The sequence below is a fragment of the Mastigoproctus giganteus genome, chromosome 6 (assembly GCF_048544385.1).
Source record: "Mastigoproctus giganteus isolate SK-2022 chromosome 6, ASM4854438v1, whole genome shotgun sequence".
NCBI lineage: Eukaryota > Metazoa > Arthropoda > Arachnida > Uropygi > Thelyphonidae > Mastigoproctus > Mastigoproctus giganteus.
The window spans coordinates 10,306,175-10,326,897 of record NC_143580.1 but is presented as its reverse complement, the minus strand read 5'-3'; the positions used below and the strand labels follow the sequence as shown (position 1 = coordinate 10,326,897).

Below are 20,723 nucleotides of genomic sequence, written 5' to 3'. Positions count from 1 at the left end.
ATTTTTGATACGCACACAAGATGGGCAATAAAATTCTTAGCCTGGTGCTATTGCAGTCATATTCAATGAATTTGAAAATAAATGGAAGTGTTATGTTGTAGTTCAAACTTCCTCCAATAGGTGATGGTACAGACATTGTCTAGTAGGCTGGCCAGTTGCAAGTAACAACCAGTTTCAGTAGTAGCATTAACATTCTGTGTCACAATTTTACAATAGAGCAACAAATTAATATCCAGTTTGGCTTTAAACTTGAAAAATCTGCAACAGAAACATATAAAATGTTAAAAACTGTTTATTGTAATGAAACATTAAGTCGTACCAGTGTGTTTGAATTGTATAAGTGTTTCAAAGATGAGCATGAGGGCATTCACGATGACCCAAGAAGTGGACTTCTGTCAAATCTTACGAAATGAGGACTAAGTTACAAATGTTTAGGAAATTGTGGCAAAAGATTGGCCATCATTCTGAAGGTCAAATGACAATGCATTGGATATGAATAAGGAGAAGATTTGTCAAATTCTGCACGAGAGTGTGAATCATGAATTTAAAGACAGTTATGTGTAAATAAGAATAAGTGTGTGTGATATTTATATACATATAAATTTATACATATACAAAATTTAGAATGAATAATATATTTTGATTTTTTTATATAAATAAGAATAATAGTATATACAAATCTATTAAAATACAAAAAAAATTATATGTATGCTATTATTCTTATTTACACATAATTGTCTTTAAATTCATGATTCATAACTGTCTCAAAACTTTGTTCAAGGTCCTACTAAAGGAATGGGATTTGCAACCCCTCCCACAAACTGCCTGAGCCATCTGATTTATTTTACATTTCCTCTACTTTTTGCTTTTCTTTGTCATTATTTTTATTTTTGGTGGGCCATTAATTTTACAAATGCATAGTAAGAAACTATTTTCTTCCTATTTTCCCATTTTTTCTCCTCAAAAGTTTTAGCATCCTTTTCTTGCTATTAAGTGTGTTATGTACTTCCTTTCCTATTCTGAGCTGTATTTATCACAAATTTAACAACGCACTTTTAATTTATTTTATTTTATTTTATTTTTTGTATTTGCCTCTTGAGGTCTCTCTATTATTCTGTTATTTTTATATAACCTCAAAATTGATTTTGATCATAGTGCATACGATCATACAGAAACAGAAAATCCCTTATCATTGTTTTTCCTTTCAATTTGGGTGGTTGATCCCAGAAGTCACCCAGATTGTAGGTATACAGTGATAAGTTTTTGTATATTATCCTTTGTGTCTGTGTAACAGACTTTACCTTAGTGCTCTTCATAGATTTATCTAAATATGTCTTTTACAATATTCTTCGCCATAAACTAATATATATATATTCAACTAAATAATACTCTCTCTCTCTCTCTCTCTCTCAATGGCGCACTATGCCCATAGTTGTTGCCGATGCACCTAATAAATCCCAAACAAACAAGCAACAACTCTCTCTCTCTCTATATATACAGTGAAACTTCTCCTAACGGACACCTCTCGTTAACTCTCGTTAACCTCTCGTTAACGGACACCTCTCGTAAACGGACATCTCTCTACAACAGACATTTTAAAATTCCCCAACTCACCTCCATTGGTTTTAATGTGTTTGCAGCTTCTGTCTAGCGGACATTCTCTGTAACGGACGCGGACAGGCAATCTGCACTGTTTCGTTTAGATTAGCACTTAATTTGATCTCCCCATAACGGACAGCGGGTGAGCTCACGGCCTTTTTTCTAGGAACGTTTCTTCCACGTATTGCCTCAATCGTGTGTTTATTTTCTATTTCCAATTCTCTGAATTTTATCAAGGTTTACATCGCGGTTCTAAACCCTTTATCAAGAATTTTAAGGCACATGTAAAACTTCTGATGAATTCGGTGCGTGCAGGGGGGGCAAATATGGACGGCCTTTCATCTTTTCAATTTCAGTTTTCTTCAGTGTCGTATGAAGTGCACAATGTCTTCTCGTAAACATTTAACTTTAAAAGATAAAGTTGAACTCATTAATGCGTATGATCGGCAAAAAAATAGTGTTCGCAATCTCGCTGCAAAATTCAAAATCGGGAAGACGCAGGTAAGCGACATCCTAAAGAAAAAAAAATGAACTGCTCAAACAATTTTGGCAACACGGAAATGATCAGGTTCAAAAATCATTCCCGAAAATTGTTGGACTTCAAATTTGTCGCGCACATGCTAAAAAAATTCCCATTAATGGGCCTATTATTAGGGAAAAGGCTTTGGAGGTTGCGAAATCTATGGGAGTAAATGAGTTCAAAGCTTCTGTGGGATGGCTAGACAAGTTCAAAACTCGGCATAAAAATTTCTTGGAAAACCGTAAGTGGTGAAGGTGGATCTGTTGATACTGGGGTTGTAACAGAGTGGACCGTCAAATTGGAAGATTTATGTCGTAATTTTGAAGCTAAGGATATTTACAACTGTGACGAAACAGGGTTGTTTTTTTAAAGCTCTTTCTGAAAAAAACGAGTCTTAAAAACGAAAAGTGCCAGAGCGGAAAAATTTCTAAGGAACGCTTGACTGTACTATTGTGTACAAATATGCTGGGAGACTTTGAACAACCTCTTGTTATAGGAAACCCACAAAATCCTCGTTGTTTCAAGGGCATAAAGTTGAATCTTTTGGATGTTGACTGGAAGTCTAATAAAAAAGCGTGGATGACATGAGATATCATGAGCGAATGGATAAGTCACTTTAACCAAAACATGATTCGTCAAAATAGAAAAATTAGTCTTTTCATGGATAATGCTGCATCTCACCCTCACATTGAATTGTCCAACATTCAAATCGTTTTTCTGCCGCCAAACACATCTGCAGAGTGTCAGCCCTTGGATCAAGGGATAATAAAAAATTTTAAACGTCACTACAGAAAACGTGTTTTAAGACATCTCATTGCAAACATGAGCAATGTAACATGTGCGAGTGACCTTTCAAAGAAAATCAGCATCCTAGATGCAATTCAATGGATTTCCTCTTCAGTAAACGCAATTAGAAAACAAACTGTCGTGAACTGTTTTGTAAAGTCTGGCTTCTCAAACGCAAAAATTGAAGTTGTGAACAGCAATGTGGAGCACCAAGAAGAACAAGAACTTCAACATCTATTGATAATGTACGATACTTCCGCTACAAGTGACCCTGGCTACAAAGATAGACTCAAACCTCACTACAGAAGATGGTGCTCTAGATATCAACGACATTATCATCGATATTTTTCAAGAAGTTCCTCATGAGGATGAAGAAATGGAAGGAGGTCATTCTGTCGAAGAACATATTAACGACGAACCACCGATGAAAATAGAAGAAGCGCTCATATAAATCAATCGTTTAAAAATGTTTTTCGCCGCTGAAGAAGATACTGAAGGACTTTCGATGGTTTCTTCACTCCAAACAAATGTTGAAAACAAAATTATCAGCCGGAAGAAGGTGCAGAAGAAAATAAGTGATTACTGTATGTATTTTTCTTAAGATAAAGTCATAATATGCATAGCACAATTGTATGTATATTATTTACAAAAATATTGTGCAAAATCTGTATATAATTTAATTTAATTTTACATTAAACGTTTAACGATTTTTCTTTATCTCTTGTGTATGTAATTGTATATTATTTACAAAAATATTGTTCAAAATCTGTATATATTTTAATTTAATTTTACATTAAACGTTTAACGATTTTTCTTTCTTTCTTTTTTTTTTTTTTTTCTCCCTCAGACTTCTTGTTAGCGGACACTTCTCTCTAACGGACACATTTTCGTTCCCCATGGCTGTCCGTTAAAGGGAAGTTTCACTGTATATATATAAACTTAACTGAGAATAGTGATTTAAAAAAAAAAAAAAAAATGCCAGCAGCATGGCAAAACAGTAGAGCGAAAATTGTGAAATTATACATAACGATCAAACCAGCAGGGAGGGAAGAGAATAAAATTATTGTAGCAGAAACTCTCGAAGATAATTTAGAAGTCTAAATACAAAGATAATAAAATATAATCAATTAAATTTTGAATAGCCAATTAAATGAAATTTAACGGCGCCCCCTGTGACGGGCACCAGGTCCAAATTTATGTGAAATATCACGAGCAGAGATGTGAACAACTACAATAAAATAAAATATAACAAAAACAAAAATAGACTGACCATTATGCCCCATCTCAACAGAGGACCACAAGGCCAATAATGGTCAGGGAATCGCTGCAAAGGCGAATTGATTGAAAGATCAGTCCGCCATCCAATCCCCAGATCGAACCGCCAATGCAGAGGACTTGAATAGCGGTGGTCCTGATGCAGCAAAAATTAAAAATAGGACAGATACAAGCACTCAAATGCAAAGCCACACCACTGACAAAAGTAATCTTAACCAGATTATATAGGCAAAACATGAACTATGGATTAAACAGATTATATAGGCAAAGCATGAACTGCGCACAGGCGCAGCATTAGCAAATCAGCCCACTACTGTCATGTGATATTCTTATATTGAATAATGCTTGAAATAATTGAAAACTGAATCTTACATAAAAAAAGGGGTAAAGAGGCAGCAAAAAAGCATTTTTCTCTACATGACGCTTGAGATATAAATTTAACTGAGAATAGTGATTTAAAAAAAAAAATGTGGTCCTCGTTTGAGATGGGACATAATGGTCAGTCTATTTTTGTTTTAGTTATATTTTATTTTATTGTAGTTGTTCACATCTCTGCTCATGATATTTCACATAAATTTGGACCTGGTGCCCGTCAGAGGGGGTGCCGTTAAATTTCATTTAATTGGCTATTCAAAATTTAATTGATTATATTTTATTATCTTTGTATTTAGACTTCTAAATTATCTTCGAGAGTTTCTGCTACAATAATTTTATTCTCTTCCCTCCCTGTTGGTTTGATCGTTATGTATAATTTCACAATTTTCGCTCTTCTGTCTTGCCATGCTGCTGGCATTTTTTTTTTTTTTTTTAAATCACTGTTCTCAGTTAAGTTTATATCTCAAGCATCATGTAGAGGAAAATGCTTTTTGCTGCCTGTAATGTATGCTTTACCCCCCTTTTTTATGTAAGATTCGGTTTTCAATTATTTCAAACATTATTCAAATATATATATATATATATATATATATATATATATATAGAGAGAGAGAGAGAGAGAGATTCAGTTTCTTTTTCACTTTTCAGCTATGTCAATTTCTTTTGCATATAATTGGACAGTAATAGTAAAATGCAATTTTTTTTTTTGAAGAAAATATCTGAATAAACTTAAATTTACTTAAATTCATTTATAAATTGCTGAACATTGCGATCTAGCGATAAACACAACACACATATGAAATAAATTTCATAATGGCATGTTGCCACTATCAAAGGAAAAGTCAGAAAAACCCATATGAGATAATGGAAGTAAATGCAATTTGTACTATCGGAGATATTTTTAGCCTTCAAAACAGGTAAACTGACCTTGAATAGTGTTTTCATGGCAACATTTTGAAGTATGTCAATCAGTGTATTTGTTATTATATTTTAATTACTGTGTAGGTATTAAACAGTTCTTTCAAAATTTCAGATAAAGAAAGGTGGAGGGCTGTGACTTACTCAGGGAAGGACATTCCCTTTCAATATAATGTTGTAACACATAACATTGGAGTTCATGCTCCTACGACAGAGACAGTCTACTTTTTGGCTCCAGGTGAGTTCCTAGATTATATCTTATTTACCTCATCTATCTTATCTTATTTACATATAATAAAAAATAAAAAAAAATAAAAAATAAAAAAAGGTTAAAAAAATTATTGTTAGCTTTTTTTTTTTTTTTTTTGGAAAAAAGGCTGTAAATAATTTGAAATTGTGCACCTTGCAATGCCATCCATTATTTAAACTATATAAGGGAAAATTATGAAAAATTTATATTTTGGTTTTAAATGTAATAGTGAAATAGATCTAATAACAGACCTTTCTTTGTTCAACAATGCATAATGTCTATTGGTGCATCAGAATATGCTGTGCACAGTTCACTATATCTCTTTGAAAAAAAAAAAAAGAATAAAACAGTTTAAACAAAGGAGATTGTTTGTCTTTTGTTATTTTATTTTTTAAATTAAAAAAATTTAATAAAATTGTTCATTGCTATCATAAGGTGGGGTGTTTGGGAAAAAATCCTTGAGAAATTTTTTTCCCTGGAAACCCCTCTGTGATAGCACTTACCCTAGACATAATCCTAAACTTCCCAGTCATATCATTAATTTAAGTTCTAGAACTCCCACTACAATGGAAGTAAATATATTAAATAAAGGTTTAAATTTCAAACACACCCAACCCAAGTCCTCACACTTTTAACTTCCTTGCCCAACTCCACAACAGTCTGTGGAATGTCAAGGATAATCAAGCCAGGGATTCCATTATATTCCATTTTATTATTTTCTATTAAAATAATAAAAATAAGGATTTTGGAATACTCCTTTGTAATAATCTGTTTTACATAAAAATTTCACTAGTTAAATGTTTAAATTATGTTATTTCATAATTGAGTATTTAATATAATTGTTTTTTCTTTAGCACGATACTCAGGAGATCAACGAGCATCTTACAACCAGTTGCTCCATTTTACTTTTAGGGTGGGAGAAGAGGGACCACGAGTTACCATAGAAGATATAGTATTAGAAGGTTCGGGTTTATTAATATCTCAGCCTATCTTTGGTCAAGGAAATCCACTTCCTACCACATTTAACCAAGAATACCAGTTCAGATTTCATGAGCATTCCGTGTATGGATGGAATCCAAGACTGAGTGCTCAGGATTTTATAAATGTCCTGTCTAATGTGACGGCACTCAAGGTCAGAGCTACATATAGCCCAGAAGGTATGAGTCTAATAACCAAAATATAGGCTTATTTAAATGGTTAATTTTAAATATAAAATTAGAAATTGTTGACAAATGTTAATTGCATAAATGCAGTTAACATTTCGTGACTTTTTGGGGGATATTTGAGTTGCAGATTATCTTATTTTTGGGAAAATGACATTCAATTTTGTATCAAAGGAATTGTAACCATCTTTAATTGTAGTGGAGAGAGAGAGAGAGAGAGAGAGAGAGAGAGAGAGAGAGAGAGAGAGAGAGAGAGAGAGAGAGAGGTAAAAAATCAAAGGCCTTGCCCAACCAAAGGTTGTCAGTAGCAGTTTATCTAGCTATATGTAAAAAAATTAATTCCCAGTTATTAAGACTTTAAACATTTTATTTATTATAACAAGGACTAGACAAATTATTGGATGGGATGACAGGTGATGCGGGAGGCTTTTTTTTTTTTGGCTGATGCTTTATAAGTTTACTTTCTTGCATCGTATGTCATTACTAATAACAATTTTGTAAAATATCAAACTTATCATCACATTGATAAGCTGATGTAATTTGCAATTATCCTTTGCTCAATTTTATAGGCACAGGCTTCCTGGATAATGTACGTCTTGAAACAGCTCAAAGGACACCAGCTGGCCAAGATGCAACTTGGATTGAAATGTGCACTTGTCCTGAAGGATATGTTGGACAGTTTTGTGAATCCTGTGCTCCTGGTTTCAGACATGATCCACCTAGCGGAGGTCGTTTTGCCCTGTGTATACCTTGCAACTGTCATGGACATGCTGAATATTGTGACCCAGAAACAGGTAATAACTTACCTGTTTATTTTGGTTTCAAAACATGAAATTAATAAATCACAAGCTGCTGAGTTATATTTAAATGAAATATTATTTAAAATATTACCTAAGCTATACTAATTTATTATTATTAACTAAATTACTTTATTTTATTTTATTTTATTTTTTATGTGAACCCGAAACACGGGGTTCACTTTACTTTTATATATTATATTATTATATATTACTTTTATATATTATAGTATTATATATTACTTTATTATTATTACCAAAATATCACCTAACCTATACTACTGCACACTCTCAGGCAACCCTCATATTGTGGAGTTATACTTCATAACTGGGTTGTCACTATTGCAACACCAGGGTACCTGCCCACTCACCAATGGAAAGCCAGTAAGCTTCGAAAGGTTGCTGTCTGGGTGGTGGTATCCACCTAGAATAAGTAACAAGTGGAGAAGACTATCTCCACTGTTGAAATGTTACTTATTCAAGTAGTATAATACCATGGCAACTCATTGTGGAGGTATTCACAATATGAGATATAATTAAAACAATGCCAATTTAACTACTTTGGTAGATGGCTTACGAATTAAATTGATGCTATTGCACTAAACTATATGTTAATATTATTTAACTTAAATATAATTATATTTGAAGACCAATTTGTAATTAAATAGCATTACTGAAAGAACAAATTTTGTACCAAATTGAAATATCAGTTTTGTGGAAAAAAGAAGTAAAGGAATCTCAAAAATGTCTGGTTTTTGAGAAGTTGGATTTGTGATGTTGTACCCATGCTAGATATGCCAAAATTCATCTTTTGAGCATATATCATAAATTCAGTAGGTTCATACTTGTCAGTAAAAAATAAAAAATAATATATATTATATATTTGTATATCTGGAAAATAATACAACTTGACTAAAAACTGTAAGAAAACTTTATTAGAAAACTGGAAGAACCTGATTGTTAGAAGATTACCATCTAATTTGGAAGAGTTGGCAGATATGCACTTATGCGTTTTGAGAATTTTCTGCTTGTATAGGCTAGTTAAAGCATGCATTTTCTTTTTAAACAGATATTGAAGTAACCTCTTTCCTTCTTTCTTATATTACCCTAGGGAAACATGTAACACTGATTGAGAAACACATAGTTAGATTATGCACTTTATTTATTTACCTAGAAAAAAGTTAGATAAAGCCAATTCTCTTTCATATTTTTCAAACCACCTAAACATCTACTCATGAATTTTTTTTTTTTTTTTTAGGGAGATGTATCTGTCAGCACAATACTGCTGGAGATAACTGTGAACATTGTGCTTTGGGGTTCTTTGGTAATGCATTATCTGGTGAAACCAATGATTGTCAGCCCTGCCCATGTCCTGAACAAGGTGCATGTGTTATATTGCCTGATGAGACTGTGGCTTGTCTTGAGTGTCCTGCAGGTTATGCTGGTAAGTTCCTGTTAATTTATTTATTGAAGAAATAACCAAACCTTTCAAGAGTTAGGAAAAAAAGACTTCAGTTTATTTTATATTTAATTAATTTAATTTAATTAAGTTAAATTTATGATATTTAAACATTTAATTATTTTTAAGTGTCTTCAAATGATGTTAACTTCATCAATGAAAGGATACAATCTTAACCCTTAAATAAATTACATACATATAATGGTTCAGCTGTTATGTATCCTGTCTGTTTCCACTGATGAAGTCTACTTTAACAGAAATTTTCTGAAGGAAATATTTAATTAACATTTAATCATCTACCATCAGTTAACATTTAATCAATCTAACAATTATATTAATTACCATTCCAATAACCTAAATTCCAACAAGAATTCCATTACCAACTTACAACATATGTTGAAACTATGTAAATGCTACATACGTATGGCAGCATGTGTAGTTCTAATGTGCTTCTTGTATTTATGGTTCTATCATTTTGTGAACTAAATATTTTATTTATTAATAATGCATTGCTTATGTGAAACATTAAGGATACAATCAGAGGCAGGTCGTCCCGAGAGTGCAAGGGGTGCACTGTAGCTGGGTGCCAACATTCAAGGGGTGTCTGAAAACCTGAAACTTACATACACATATTAAGAAAATTTTAAAGGGGGTGCCAAATTTCAATTAGCACCCAGGCACAAAATTGCAATTGGCACCATATACCCTATTAATAACCCTGGATACAATATACAAAGGATTGTCTTTATTGTTTTTCTGGGATTCCCTCAGAGAATCGTTAAAAAAATAAAAATTAACTTACTATTGTGCACGCACCACGTTGTCGCCACAACTTAATTCTTGAGTTGAGAAAGAACATTGATTAAAATGCATAGTTATCTGTGTTTAAATATTTCATAGCTCTGTGTATTTTGTTATGTTATTTATGCTTTGAATTAACTTTCTCTAGGACACAGGTGTGATCTCTGTGTAGATGGCTACTTTGGGGATCCTTTGGGTTTACGTGGATCACCTTATCCTTGTAGATTATGTGAATGTAATAACAACATTGATCCTAATGCTATTGGAAACTGCAATACGTAAGTACATTTTCTTTAAAAACAAAAGAAATAGTTTGTAAAATGCAACAATTCGGAAAATATGAAAACAAGATCTGCTATCAAATTAACATTGATATTAGAATGCTTTAAATTAAATAATTATTTAATTTGTTCATTAATTAAATCAAAGCTTTACATCATGATGGAGTGGTTGCACTTTGAGAATGACAGACTGTTCAGTTAAAATACTAATTTATACTTTCTAATATGCTTTTTATGTGTTAATTGCCTATCAAACTATGTACAGTAAATAAAAATTCTTACCATGCTCAAACTTTGAAGTGAACTCAGTATTGTATTTGTATTCTGTAGTTAATTTAGGGCATATGATAGTTTCTTTGAAAGTCTTGTCTGTTGCTATCTGTGAGCAAAGTTATTGGCTCTAATGAAAATAAATCAAAATAGTTTCTCAGTTCTGTAGTTCTTATATAATGCATTAGGTTGACATAACATTTTAGTTGTGTTTATAACAAATTTCATTCATTTGTATTTGATCTGGAGAAATAAAATGCATAAATTTTTGAAGATTGCTGGGACTGAAGTCAAATGGTCAGCCATGAATGGGTTGTGGTAAAAGCATTGCCCACAGTTTGTCACCAGTTTTGAAGGATGTGAAGGGACCCTCCCAAGCATTTCATCACAGAGGTATCTTAATTTAGACATATACAAGGTACATGTTAATGAATTGGTATGCAGAGGAGTTGACCGATGAAGAGCTCATCAAATTACAACAGTTCGTTGAAGTCAGGATGCTGATGATTATGCTATAGTTTTTCCAGTTCAACCTAAGAACTTGTCTTTAAAAATACCTTTCTGATATCTTTAAGTGGAAATAAATTCAAACTTGACTGAAATAAGGACCCTAATCTTGAGAGTAGTTTCATTGGTGTGAAGAGGTTTTTATAAGGACATAGCTGCTACAGGATCATTTAGTAAGAAATGAAGGAAGATGCAATTAAATTTAAACTGGATAAATTCTTTAAGAAGATTGACTAACTACAGCCACCAGAAGAACCTTCAACACCTTCCTTCTGCAAAAACCCAAATCTCTAGCTCTCTCTATGACACAAACTTTTTTTGGCCATGAGCCTCTTTTGATTCCTAGCAGATTCTCCATTTGGGCAGATCCCTCAAATGAAAAAGTCTTTAAAAAACTTACATCTCAGAATTAGTATGATGGGTCAGTTTGCATCTTCTGGCAGGGGTCCATAGACCACAGGTTGCATGCCACTGTTGTAGCTCATCAAATTCCATAGTCAACAGTCCCTTTTCTTTCAAGCAAAGTCTTCCAGATTCTCAGTTAATAAACTAAGTTGTATAAGTCCAGTTGAAAAACATTTAAGATATGAAAATATTTTTAACTACATTGTTTGTCTTAAGTTATTTTATGCTTTAATATTATCACCTAAGTAAAGTTATCTTTCTATAACATGAGAGGGGTAATTTTTTTTCAATATGCTGGTACACATCTTCCAGTTATAACATATAAGTCTATGAGCAGGGGTGGCTCATTGGTAGGCACTGTGGAACTGCAGAGCTTCCCAGCTTTTTAAATCTAAATATACATTCAATGGAGTTATATGAAATTTTGTGAAGAACAATGAATATTTTTATTAACAGGTCCCGCATATAGTATACTCATCCTCTATTTCTAATAATCATTTCAATAATAAATGAATTAAAACATGAAATCGTTTTCAACTTTGAAGTTTAACCATAGGCGGAACTGTGCGCTACACAGTTCCACATTTTGGTTCCAGTAGTTCAGGCAATGCTTAGTTGGCAAGTTGCCAATACGCATTTTTTAGAGGTGACAAAACAAGGCAAAGGAATTGTGGAGCAAACAGTGCTGATTTGAATAGTGCACCAAACTTGAATGAAAAAGTTATTAATCTATTTTCAACAAATAAAAACCGAAGAATAAATTTTATTTTTAAATAAAATTTCAAGATTGTCTAAGTCTGTTAATGGTAAATGTCCAGTTAAATGTTTTGTAGTGTTTTTAACTTGCTTATTATTATTACTATGTCAACATGTCTTATTACCAAGGCAATTTAATGTAACTTTAAGAAGCAGCACCCCATACGTCATAGTCACGATCCACCACTGCCTATGAGAAAAGCCATTCAACATTTGACTGTTTAAAGCTCAACAGTATTTTCAGGTGCTTGTCTATTGAATCATAGGGATCACTTGTTTATTCAACCTGCTATGCCTTATTCTAACCATAGCATGTTCCAAGGAGCAATACCTCTTTGATTTGGAATATGTTATACAATACAGCAGTCAGTAGCATAAAAGCAAACAAGTGTGCCAGATAGAAAAGTGGATCCCTTCAGATAAAGGGCCACCCCAGTAGCAACACCCTATCATACCTTCAGAGTGTTGCTACTGGGGTGACCCTTTATCTAAGGGATCCACTTTTAAGAAGTTAAATTTGCTATAACATGAAATATTTTTTTGAAATTGATTAATGAAAGGTTTAAAATTTGATTATCTGTCATTAAAAGTATTATAAAATGAGATTATTTAAATAGGACTACTGGTGAGTGTCTTAAATGCATCTTCAATACTGGAGGAGTGTATTGTGAAAACTGTTTACCTGGATATTATGGAAATGCTTTAGCGTTGCCAAAAAGTGATTGTAAAGGTAAGTTTAAACCGTTCATAAATATCAATTAAATTATAATTTAGTCACCTCCTAAGGGGCACAGACATCGTTTGCATAATTGCATAAAAAGAGTTTACTTCCAGCTAGAAAATTTATTTTTATATGTTTATGAAAGGAAATGGCAGTCAAGGATGTCTCCCCATTTAGTGGTGTATACTAAATAGCTATATTACTGTCAATTTCCAAAGAAAATCCTTGAATTATTGGTTATCATGTAAACCTTTGAATTATGGGTTGGCATGTAAATGTTAATTGTTCACTTCCTAAGGTGTGCAGATATCATTTGCATGTTTTTCATAAAAATAGTTTAGTTCCAGCTTGCAAATTTATTTTTATAAAATTACCCTTAGTCATGCTCTTTGTTACTTTGGATTCTTCATAGTTCATGAAATTACAATCAAGGATGCCACTGTTTAGTGATATACTATGAAAAATAACTATATTACTATTGATCACCAAAAAAATCCGTGAAAAATAAGTTCAACTTAAATGGGGAAAGAGTGAAAATTATTAACAAAGAGATAAAAAAAAAAAAAAAGGAAGATGCACACATTTTTGTGGGAGACTGTTTTTTGTAATTGCATATCCAGTTTTCTCTCTGACTGCTCACTGTGGGTGAAGTTAGACAGCTCTCTGTAAAGATGTCTTCTAACTTCACTAATTCTGTTGTTCCCTAAGATTCAGTTATTTCTGTCACTTTTTCCTCTTGTATATTAATGGCCTTCTGCTACTGACTGGAAATGCTACCCATTAGCTTCCTGATGATACACATTGCATTCTGTTTTCCAGTGTGAGAATGAGAAACCTTGCCCTGCATAAACAGCTTCAATTTCTTGAATATCCACCATCACCAATTCCTTAAATTCTGATCTCCAGCTAATTCTCCAACTGGGCAAAGATAACTTAGTTAATTTCAATCCTAAAACTTAGTCCAGGTTAATCCCTAATAGAGATATATGCATATCTCTATTAGGGATTACCCTGTCTTCTAATATCTCTTGACATAAGCATATCACAAATATTGCTTCCTCTGCATCTAAAAAAATTAGTTTTCTCTTTTGCTCTTGGTGTTACTTTACTTCTGAGCAGCTATTTGCTCTATACAAACCTCAATGTGGAAACAATATTCTTCCTTACAATGGAATATTTTCTCAAATCTGGAGTGGTGCTCCCATAACCTCTCTTATGCTTTTGGAGTCCAATCAAATCAAAAGAGGGAAGTTGGGTTAATTAATGGCCCATCTCTTACAAAGTCTCTCCACTGTCTATGTCATAGAGAGTAGAGTCATTCTGTTTGTGCTGCACTATAGAACTGCCTTAATTTCCATGGGTACTGTTCTTCTGAAGTGGCTTCTATAATTCCCCCTCTCTCTTACAAACCAATCTGAACCCATACTCCAATCAGCCAACATTCGTTTACCATTTACTGTCCTACTTCAAACTCACAGAACCACTTTTCTTCTTCCTCATTTATCCTTTCAGCTTCTATCTCAACATACATAATAATCATTTAAAAAATTCTACTTATTTGATGTAAGAATTAGTTTGTAAGCAGTGATTGGACAAAAATAATCAAGGGAAAAACCTTTTGAAAATATATTTCACACCCTCGATTTTCTTCCCTTTTTTTTAACATTTTGAACTCTTGGTTCAGTTGTTGATGTTACAGTTTCCAGCTCCCTCCTTTGGTACATGGATGGACCCTCTTATTTCTGACCAGTCATTCTGTGCAAGTGCGAAGAGTCACCTGATGCTTAGCTAGGAACTGGCATCCTGTATTTAATCTATGAAAAAAAAATTTTTAAAAATTGTATCTGTGTACATTTTTGCAATCTCTAAATTCATTGTTTAAAACTTCTTTTCAAGGGTATATTTATAACATTAACATTTTGTTGCATTTAGCTGGATGACAGGTTTCATAAGCTATTGATTGGCTATCACACAGCAGTAATATTATTCTAATATAGTCTGAAGGAAATGTCAGATTTTATTTATAGGAGTGTTTTTTATATAGTTATTTCACCTGATAAATATAAACTCAGCATCAGATAGGCCTACCTTGTATGTGTGAAATATAGGTACAGCTTGTTATTTTGTTAAGAATGATGCAGATTTTAAATTTTAGGGTTTTTTTGGCTAGAAACACATGTATATACAGCATATGAATTCATTAGAAAATTCCATAATTTTTGATGTCATATAATGAAATTATATTTTCTCTTGCAGCATGCAACTGTTACCCTCCTGGAACTTCACATGTAGGTTCACCAGAAATATTGGTCTGCGACTCCCATTCTGGTCAGTGTCCATGTAAAGAGTATGTAGCTGGGAAGCAGTGTGACCATTGTGAAGATGGTTTCTGGAATATTGAATCTGGCATTGGATGTGAATTATGCAATTGTGATCCTGTTGGTTCTGTAAACCATACATGTGATATAAGGACAGGACAATGTTTCTGTCGCAATGGTGTCACTGGACAACATTGCGATCAGTGTTTACCTTACCAGTATGGGTTTTCTACTGAAGGTTGCAAATGTAAGTAATTGTTAGTCGAAAATGTTTATAACTCTAGTTTAACCTGCTGGCAGTTTGACTCAAATTTTTTTAGCTCTTTTAATTAATAGAACAACTAATAATGATCCGATATACCTTGAATTGGAAATTGCTTTAAGGATATTTGAAAGTCTTACCTTTCTTTTTTACATCAAGTCACATCTAATATTCTTAAACTAAACACTCAGTTCAAAAAACTTACAAAATCACAAATTTTGGTGCTATCACAATCAAATATGACAAGATATTCCCTCTTTTTTAGATTAAAAAAGGTCAGGAACCATTTTGTCCTAAATACCAAAGATAAAGGGTATGCAATACCAGAATTTGTTTTTTGTTGGGTTGCTAAAAGTTAAGTCCAATGAAATAAGCTCTTTTACCTCCTAAAACTATTATGTCTACCCAGCATAACTCACATTACCTTTTAAAACTAGTAGTAGTATTAGTAGCAGTAAAGGCTTGTGATGCAAGAAAGAAAGCTTATGTAGCATCAGCCAAAAAAAAAAACCCATTTCACACATCCAATTCCTCTAAACATTTGTCCATTTCCTCCTTGAATTTATTTAAGCTATCAACTTCCACAACAGATGGAAGTTTGTTCCAGCAATCAACTACCAGCTGGCTAAAGGCAAATTTCCGCATATCTATCCTATAAAGAGGAAGAATTCCATCAGAATTGAGCCTGTTCAGCTCATTCAAGGCCTCAATGAGATCACAGGTGCCTAGTCTCCAGATGCTGCAATTTGCAGAAATTTAGCCTTTCTTGGTAAGACCACCCTTTCAGCCCTCATCAATCTTGTTGCCCTTCTCTGTACTCACTCAAGCAACTCTACATCCTTTTTAAAATGAAGCCTCCAGACCTGTGTGCAATACTCAAGGTGTGGCCTGACTATTGCCTTATACAAAGGGATAATCACCTCCTTTTCCCTACTAGCAAAATTCCTATATATCATTGACAATACCCCGTGACTTGCTCTGGCAGCCTGTCTGCACTGCTCAGAAAACTTCACATCTGACTGCACAATTACTTCCAGGTCTTTTTCATTTTCTATGACCCTAAGTGTAGTATCACACAGTTGGTAAGTTTCTCTGGGGTTACTTCTACCCATATGCAGTACTTTTCATTTGTCAGTATTAAACTTCAGTTGCCACTTCTCAGCCCATCTGCCCAACTTTTCTAGAACCTGTTTGCAGTAGCACACTGCCATTACTGTCATTAACAACCCTGCCAACCTTTGTATCATATGCAGATTTCGAAATTAAGCCTGATATACCTTCATCAATATCATTGATAAATATACAAAACAACAGTGGGCCCAACACCGAACCCTGTGGGACTTCACTAATAACATTAGTCAATGAAGAGCAGCGTTGATTGATTACCACTCTCTGTTGTGGGGGGAGGGGGGGAGATTATTAAAAAAATTTTATTTGATTTAAATTTGATTTTGGACCCTATTGAGGTCTCAAACCCCAAATTACGCAAAATCTGATTGCAATTCACAGAAAACTCTAGATTCTGGGGTGTGTAAAGTGGGTGTTAGCAGAACATTAAAGACACGCATTTATTAACAAAAAATTTACAAACTTTAATGAACATTATATACAGCATTTACATAAAAGAAACAAATAATTACATACAAGTATACCAATTATAGTGGAGTCCCCCAGGGTTCAGTGTTGGGTCCATTGTTGTTTTCTGTATTCATTAATGATATTGATGATGGTATATCAGGCTTACACAATGTCTAAGTTTGCAGATGATACGAAGGTCAGCAGGGTTGTTAATGACACTAATGACAGTACACTGCTGCAACAGGATCTAGAAAAGTTGAGTAGATGGGCTGAGAGGTGGCAACTGAAGTTTAACATTGACAAATGTAAAGTACTGCATATGGGAAGCAGTAACCCCAGAGTAATGTATCAACTGTGTGGTACTACACTGACAGAGGTAGAGGGTGAAAATGACCTGGTGGTAATTGTGCAGGCAGATATGAAGTTTTCTGAGCAGTGCAGACTGTCTGCGAGAGTAGCCCATAGTGTCTTGTCAATGATATGCAGGGATAAGGAGGTGATTATCCCCTTGTATAAGGCAATGGTGAGGCCACACCTTGAGTACTGTATACAGGTCTGGAGGCTTCATTTTAAGAAGCATGTAGAGCTGTTGGAACGAGTACAGAGAAGGGCAACAAGATTAGTGAATGGAACAAAGGGTTGCTCTTATGAAGAAAGGCTTAAGTTTTGCAAATTACAGTGTCTGGAGACTAGACACCTGCAAGGTGATCTAATTGAGGTGTATAAAGCCTTGAATGGTTTGAGCATGCTCAATGCTGATGGGATTCTTCCTCTTGCTCAGAATAATCACCTGAGAGGGCATAAATTCAAATTTGAGGAAAAACAGTTGTAGGCTAGATGTGCGGGAGTTTGCCTTTAGCCAGCGGGTAGTTGATTGCTGGAACAAACTTCCATCTGTCGTAGAAGTTGATAGCTTAAACAGATTCAAGGCAGAACTAGACAAACGTTTGGAGCAGGTGGATGAATGAAATCAGAATGGGGTATTTTTTTTTTTTGGCTGATACTATATAAGCTTGCTTTCTTGCATCATGTGTCCTTGCTAATGCTAATTTCCATATATTTGAACCACACTACACTATCTTTCTCTAATCAGCTCTTCTCAATTTACAAATTATTAACATCAGCTTGTATCAGTTGTATCTTACTAATTTGAATCCTCGATGATTACTCAATCATTCTCTTACATTACCAATTTTTATCTCCTACATCAGTAAACTCATTTCAACTATTATTACTCTTTCTATATATTTTGTTATATCTCTTAGCTTTTAACCCATGAAATTTATTACAACTGGTATCCTCTTACATCAGTAATATTTACTACAAATCACTCATTCCATCTTAGTTACTCTCTAGTTACCACCTTAGTCATCCCTCTTCACTACCCTAACGTTATTTCAAAATCATTTACATTCATAACAAATTATCTCAACCTTAGTAACTAACTTGCCTAATACAACAGGAATGTTTCCTTTTTAAAAGGACTATCACTCAATTCCTTACAAAGCTAGGTTATGAGTCCTTGAGTTCAGGATTCAAGAAAAAAACAGGAACAGTCTTACATTCCGGAATGGCCGCTACTTCCAATTTCCTTTTGCTTCCTTCAGGCTTCCTTTGAGGCAGACAGGCTTTCTTCCATTTCTTGGGCACACTGCCTTCTAATGCCAGACCAGGCTTTCTTCCATTTCTTGGGTACACTGCCTTCCAATGCTGGACCAGGCTTTCTTTCTCTCATATTTCTTTTTCTTCTTCATCCTGCTACCATGAGATGTGAACTCTGACTACCAAAAAATCTACTTCTACTTCAACCCACAACTTTCTCTTCTTTAGACCACAGAGAAGTCAGATACAGAATGGACACGTGCTCAAATTACTCCCCCCAAACTTTACTCTTTCCCTCAAGTTTGGAACACCTCCCCAAGGACTCCAGCCAATCCCCATACTGTTTAATTTTTTCATTCCTTCCTATTTCCTAAAACAACTCACCTCAGCTGTCTCCCTAGCGCACAAACCAACCCTTCTCTAGAAATTTCTTTTTTTTTTTTTTTCACACGGCAGTATGGCCCTTTTATGTTTGCCAGTAACCTCCAAAACACTCATTTTCGTTTTCACATTTTTGCTAAATATATCAAGCTTACCCAAATTTCGGTTGCCCTGATGCTGTTTTCTTTTGATGCGAACACTGGACGTCCACTAATTTCCTGTTTACTCTCCCTCATTTATTCATTCAACTGCCGTTTTCTGGAACAACCTTCCTTCATACATATTTCCTGAAAATTACAATCTACAGAAGTTCAAGTCCAATGTTAACAAATATCTTCTTTCGTCTTCCCAACCTCCAACCCAAGCACGGTACTAAGTACTATAGGTTCTAATATCTCTCGTGTTTGGGGTTCACATAAAAAAAACAAATAAATAACGGTGGCTTAGATCAAAAGAGATGCTTCGTAATCCCATTTTACAGTCCTATTGTTCTTGTCCTCAGCAACCCTTTCTCACCTGTTCTCAAATGGCACCCCTTTCTTAGTCCTCCCTGTCTTTGTTTGTTTTCTTGTATCATTTAAATTACTTGTTTACCTTTAGTCGCTATTTTAATTCACATGTCTAAAACTGTCAATTCCTAAATCCAATGTTTTTTCCAACTTTAACCTTATCTAAATTAAAACTAAATATCCAGTCTTAATACTTACTATCTTTAACTTAATACCCATGCAGTAATGCTAATTCTCACTTTCCATCGCCCTTCCTGGATTTATTTTAGCAAAACAAATATTTCTATTTTAATTTGTAAGATCTACATCTTACACTGTCTTCTCCCACTCAATTTCCCTTTTATCCGTTGTAGCAACTTACCCTTAATACTATACTGCTTCAATTTGTACAGTAGTCTTCCATGCACACGTGTCAAAAGCTTTCCTGAAATCCAAGTATATGATATCAAAATTATTTTTTGCATCCAGTTCCTTTGTAACCACATCATATTGTCCAATCAGATTTATCAGACAAGACTGTCCCTTAACAGTGTTTTAGTAGCATTATAGATGAATCAGTGTTTCTGACTCCAGAGGCCTCTTCAGTGAATTTTAGTGGATCTGCCAGAGGGTTAAATAGCTATAGGTTTAGTCTAGCTGAAAATCTTAAAAAAATTTATATAACTTTGGTTTAATTTCAAATGTGTCTTGAAATACTAACTTCATTCATAATATTTTGATTTTTCAGTATGTGAATGTGATCCAATTGGATCTTTGTCAGCCCAGTGTGAACCTTCTGGACAATGTTCTTGTAGACCGAATGTGGAAGGTAGAAGGTGTGAGTACTGTAAAGAAAACAAGTGGAATAAAGAAGCTGGATGTGTAGGTAGGCATTCTCAGATGTTTAGAGCTAAGCATTTGTAGATGTTATACAGATCTGGAGAGAGATCTTTGAATTTTAGTGAGGTAAATGAATAAGTATTTATTTATCTCACTGAGGTAATGTTTATCTTACTTTTACAGCATATTTTTGTGTATTCATAACTAATGAAACTATATATTTTGTCTTAGCTGAAACTGATCCAGCATCTTATTTTATTTATAGTACTGGATCCACTAAATCTAGTACCATAAACAGTCTAGGGAACACAGCAGTTCATAGTGCAGTGTTTGATTCAATTTGGGGTTGGGGAAAATATTTTTCATGCAAA

General features: G+C 33.9%; 1 protein-coding gene across 1 annotated transcript in view; it reads left to right on the top strand.

Annotated features, from left to right (window-relative positions):
• The window catches only part of LanB2 (laminin subunit gamma-1), a 166,945-nt gene that overhangs the window by 119,675 nt on the left and 26,547 nt on the right, over positions 1 to 20,723 (top strand). The window contains exons 9-16 of the mRNA XM_090375827.1: positions 5,589 to 5,711; positions 6,578 to 6,880; positions 7,456 to 7,680; positions 8,942 to 9,127; positions 10,092 to 10,221; positions 12,780 to 12,892; positions 15,140 to 15,448; positions 20,261 to 20,398. Of these exons, the coding sequence (XP_090231953.1) occupies positions 5,589 to 5,711; positions 6,578 to 6,880; positions 7,456 to 7,680; positions 8,942 to 9,127; positions 10,092 to 10,221; positions 12,780 to 12,892; positions 15,140 to 15,448; positions 20,261 to 20,398 (1,527 nt within the window). The remainder of the gene's footprint in view (positions 1 to 5,588; positions 5,712 to 6,577; positions 6,881 to 7,455; positions 7,681 to 8,941; positions 9,128 to 10,091; positions 10,222 to 12,779; positions 12,893 to 15,139; positions 15,449 to 20,260; positions 20,399 to 20,723) is intronic.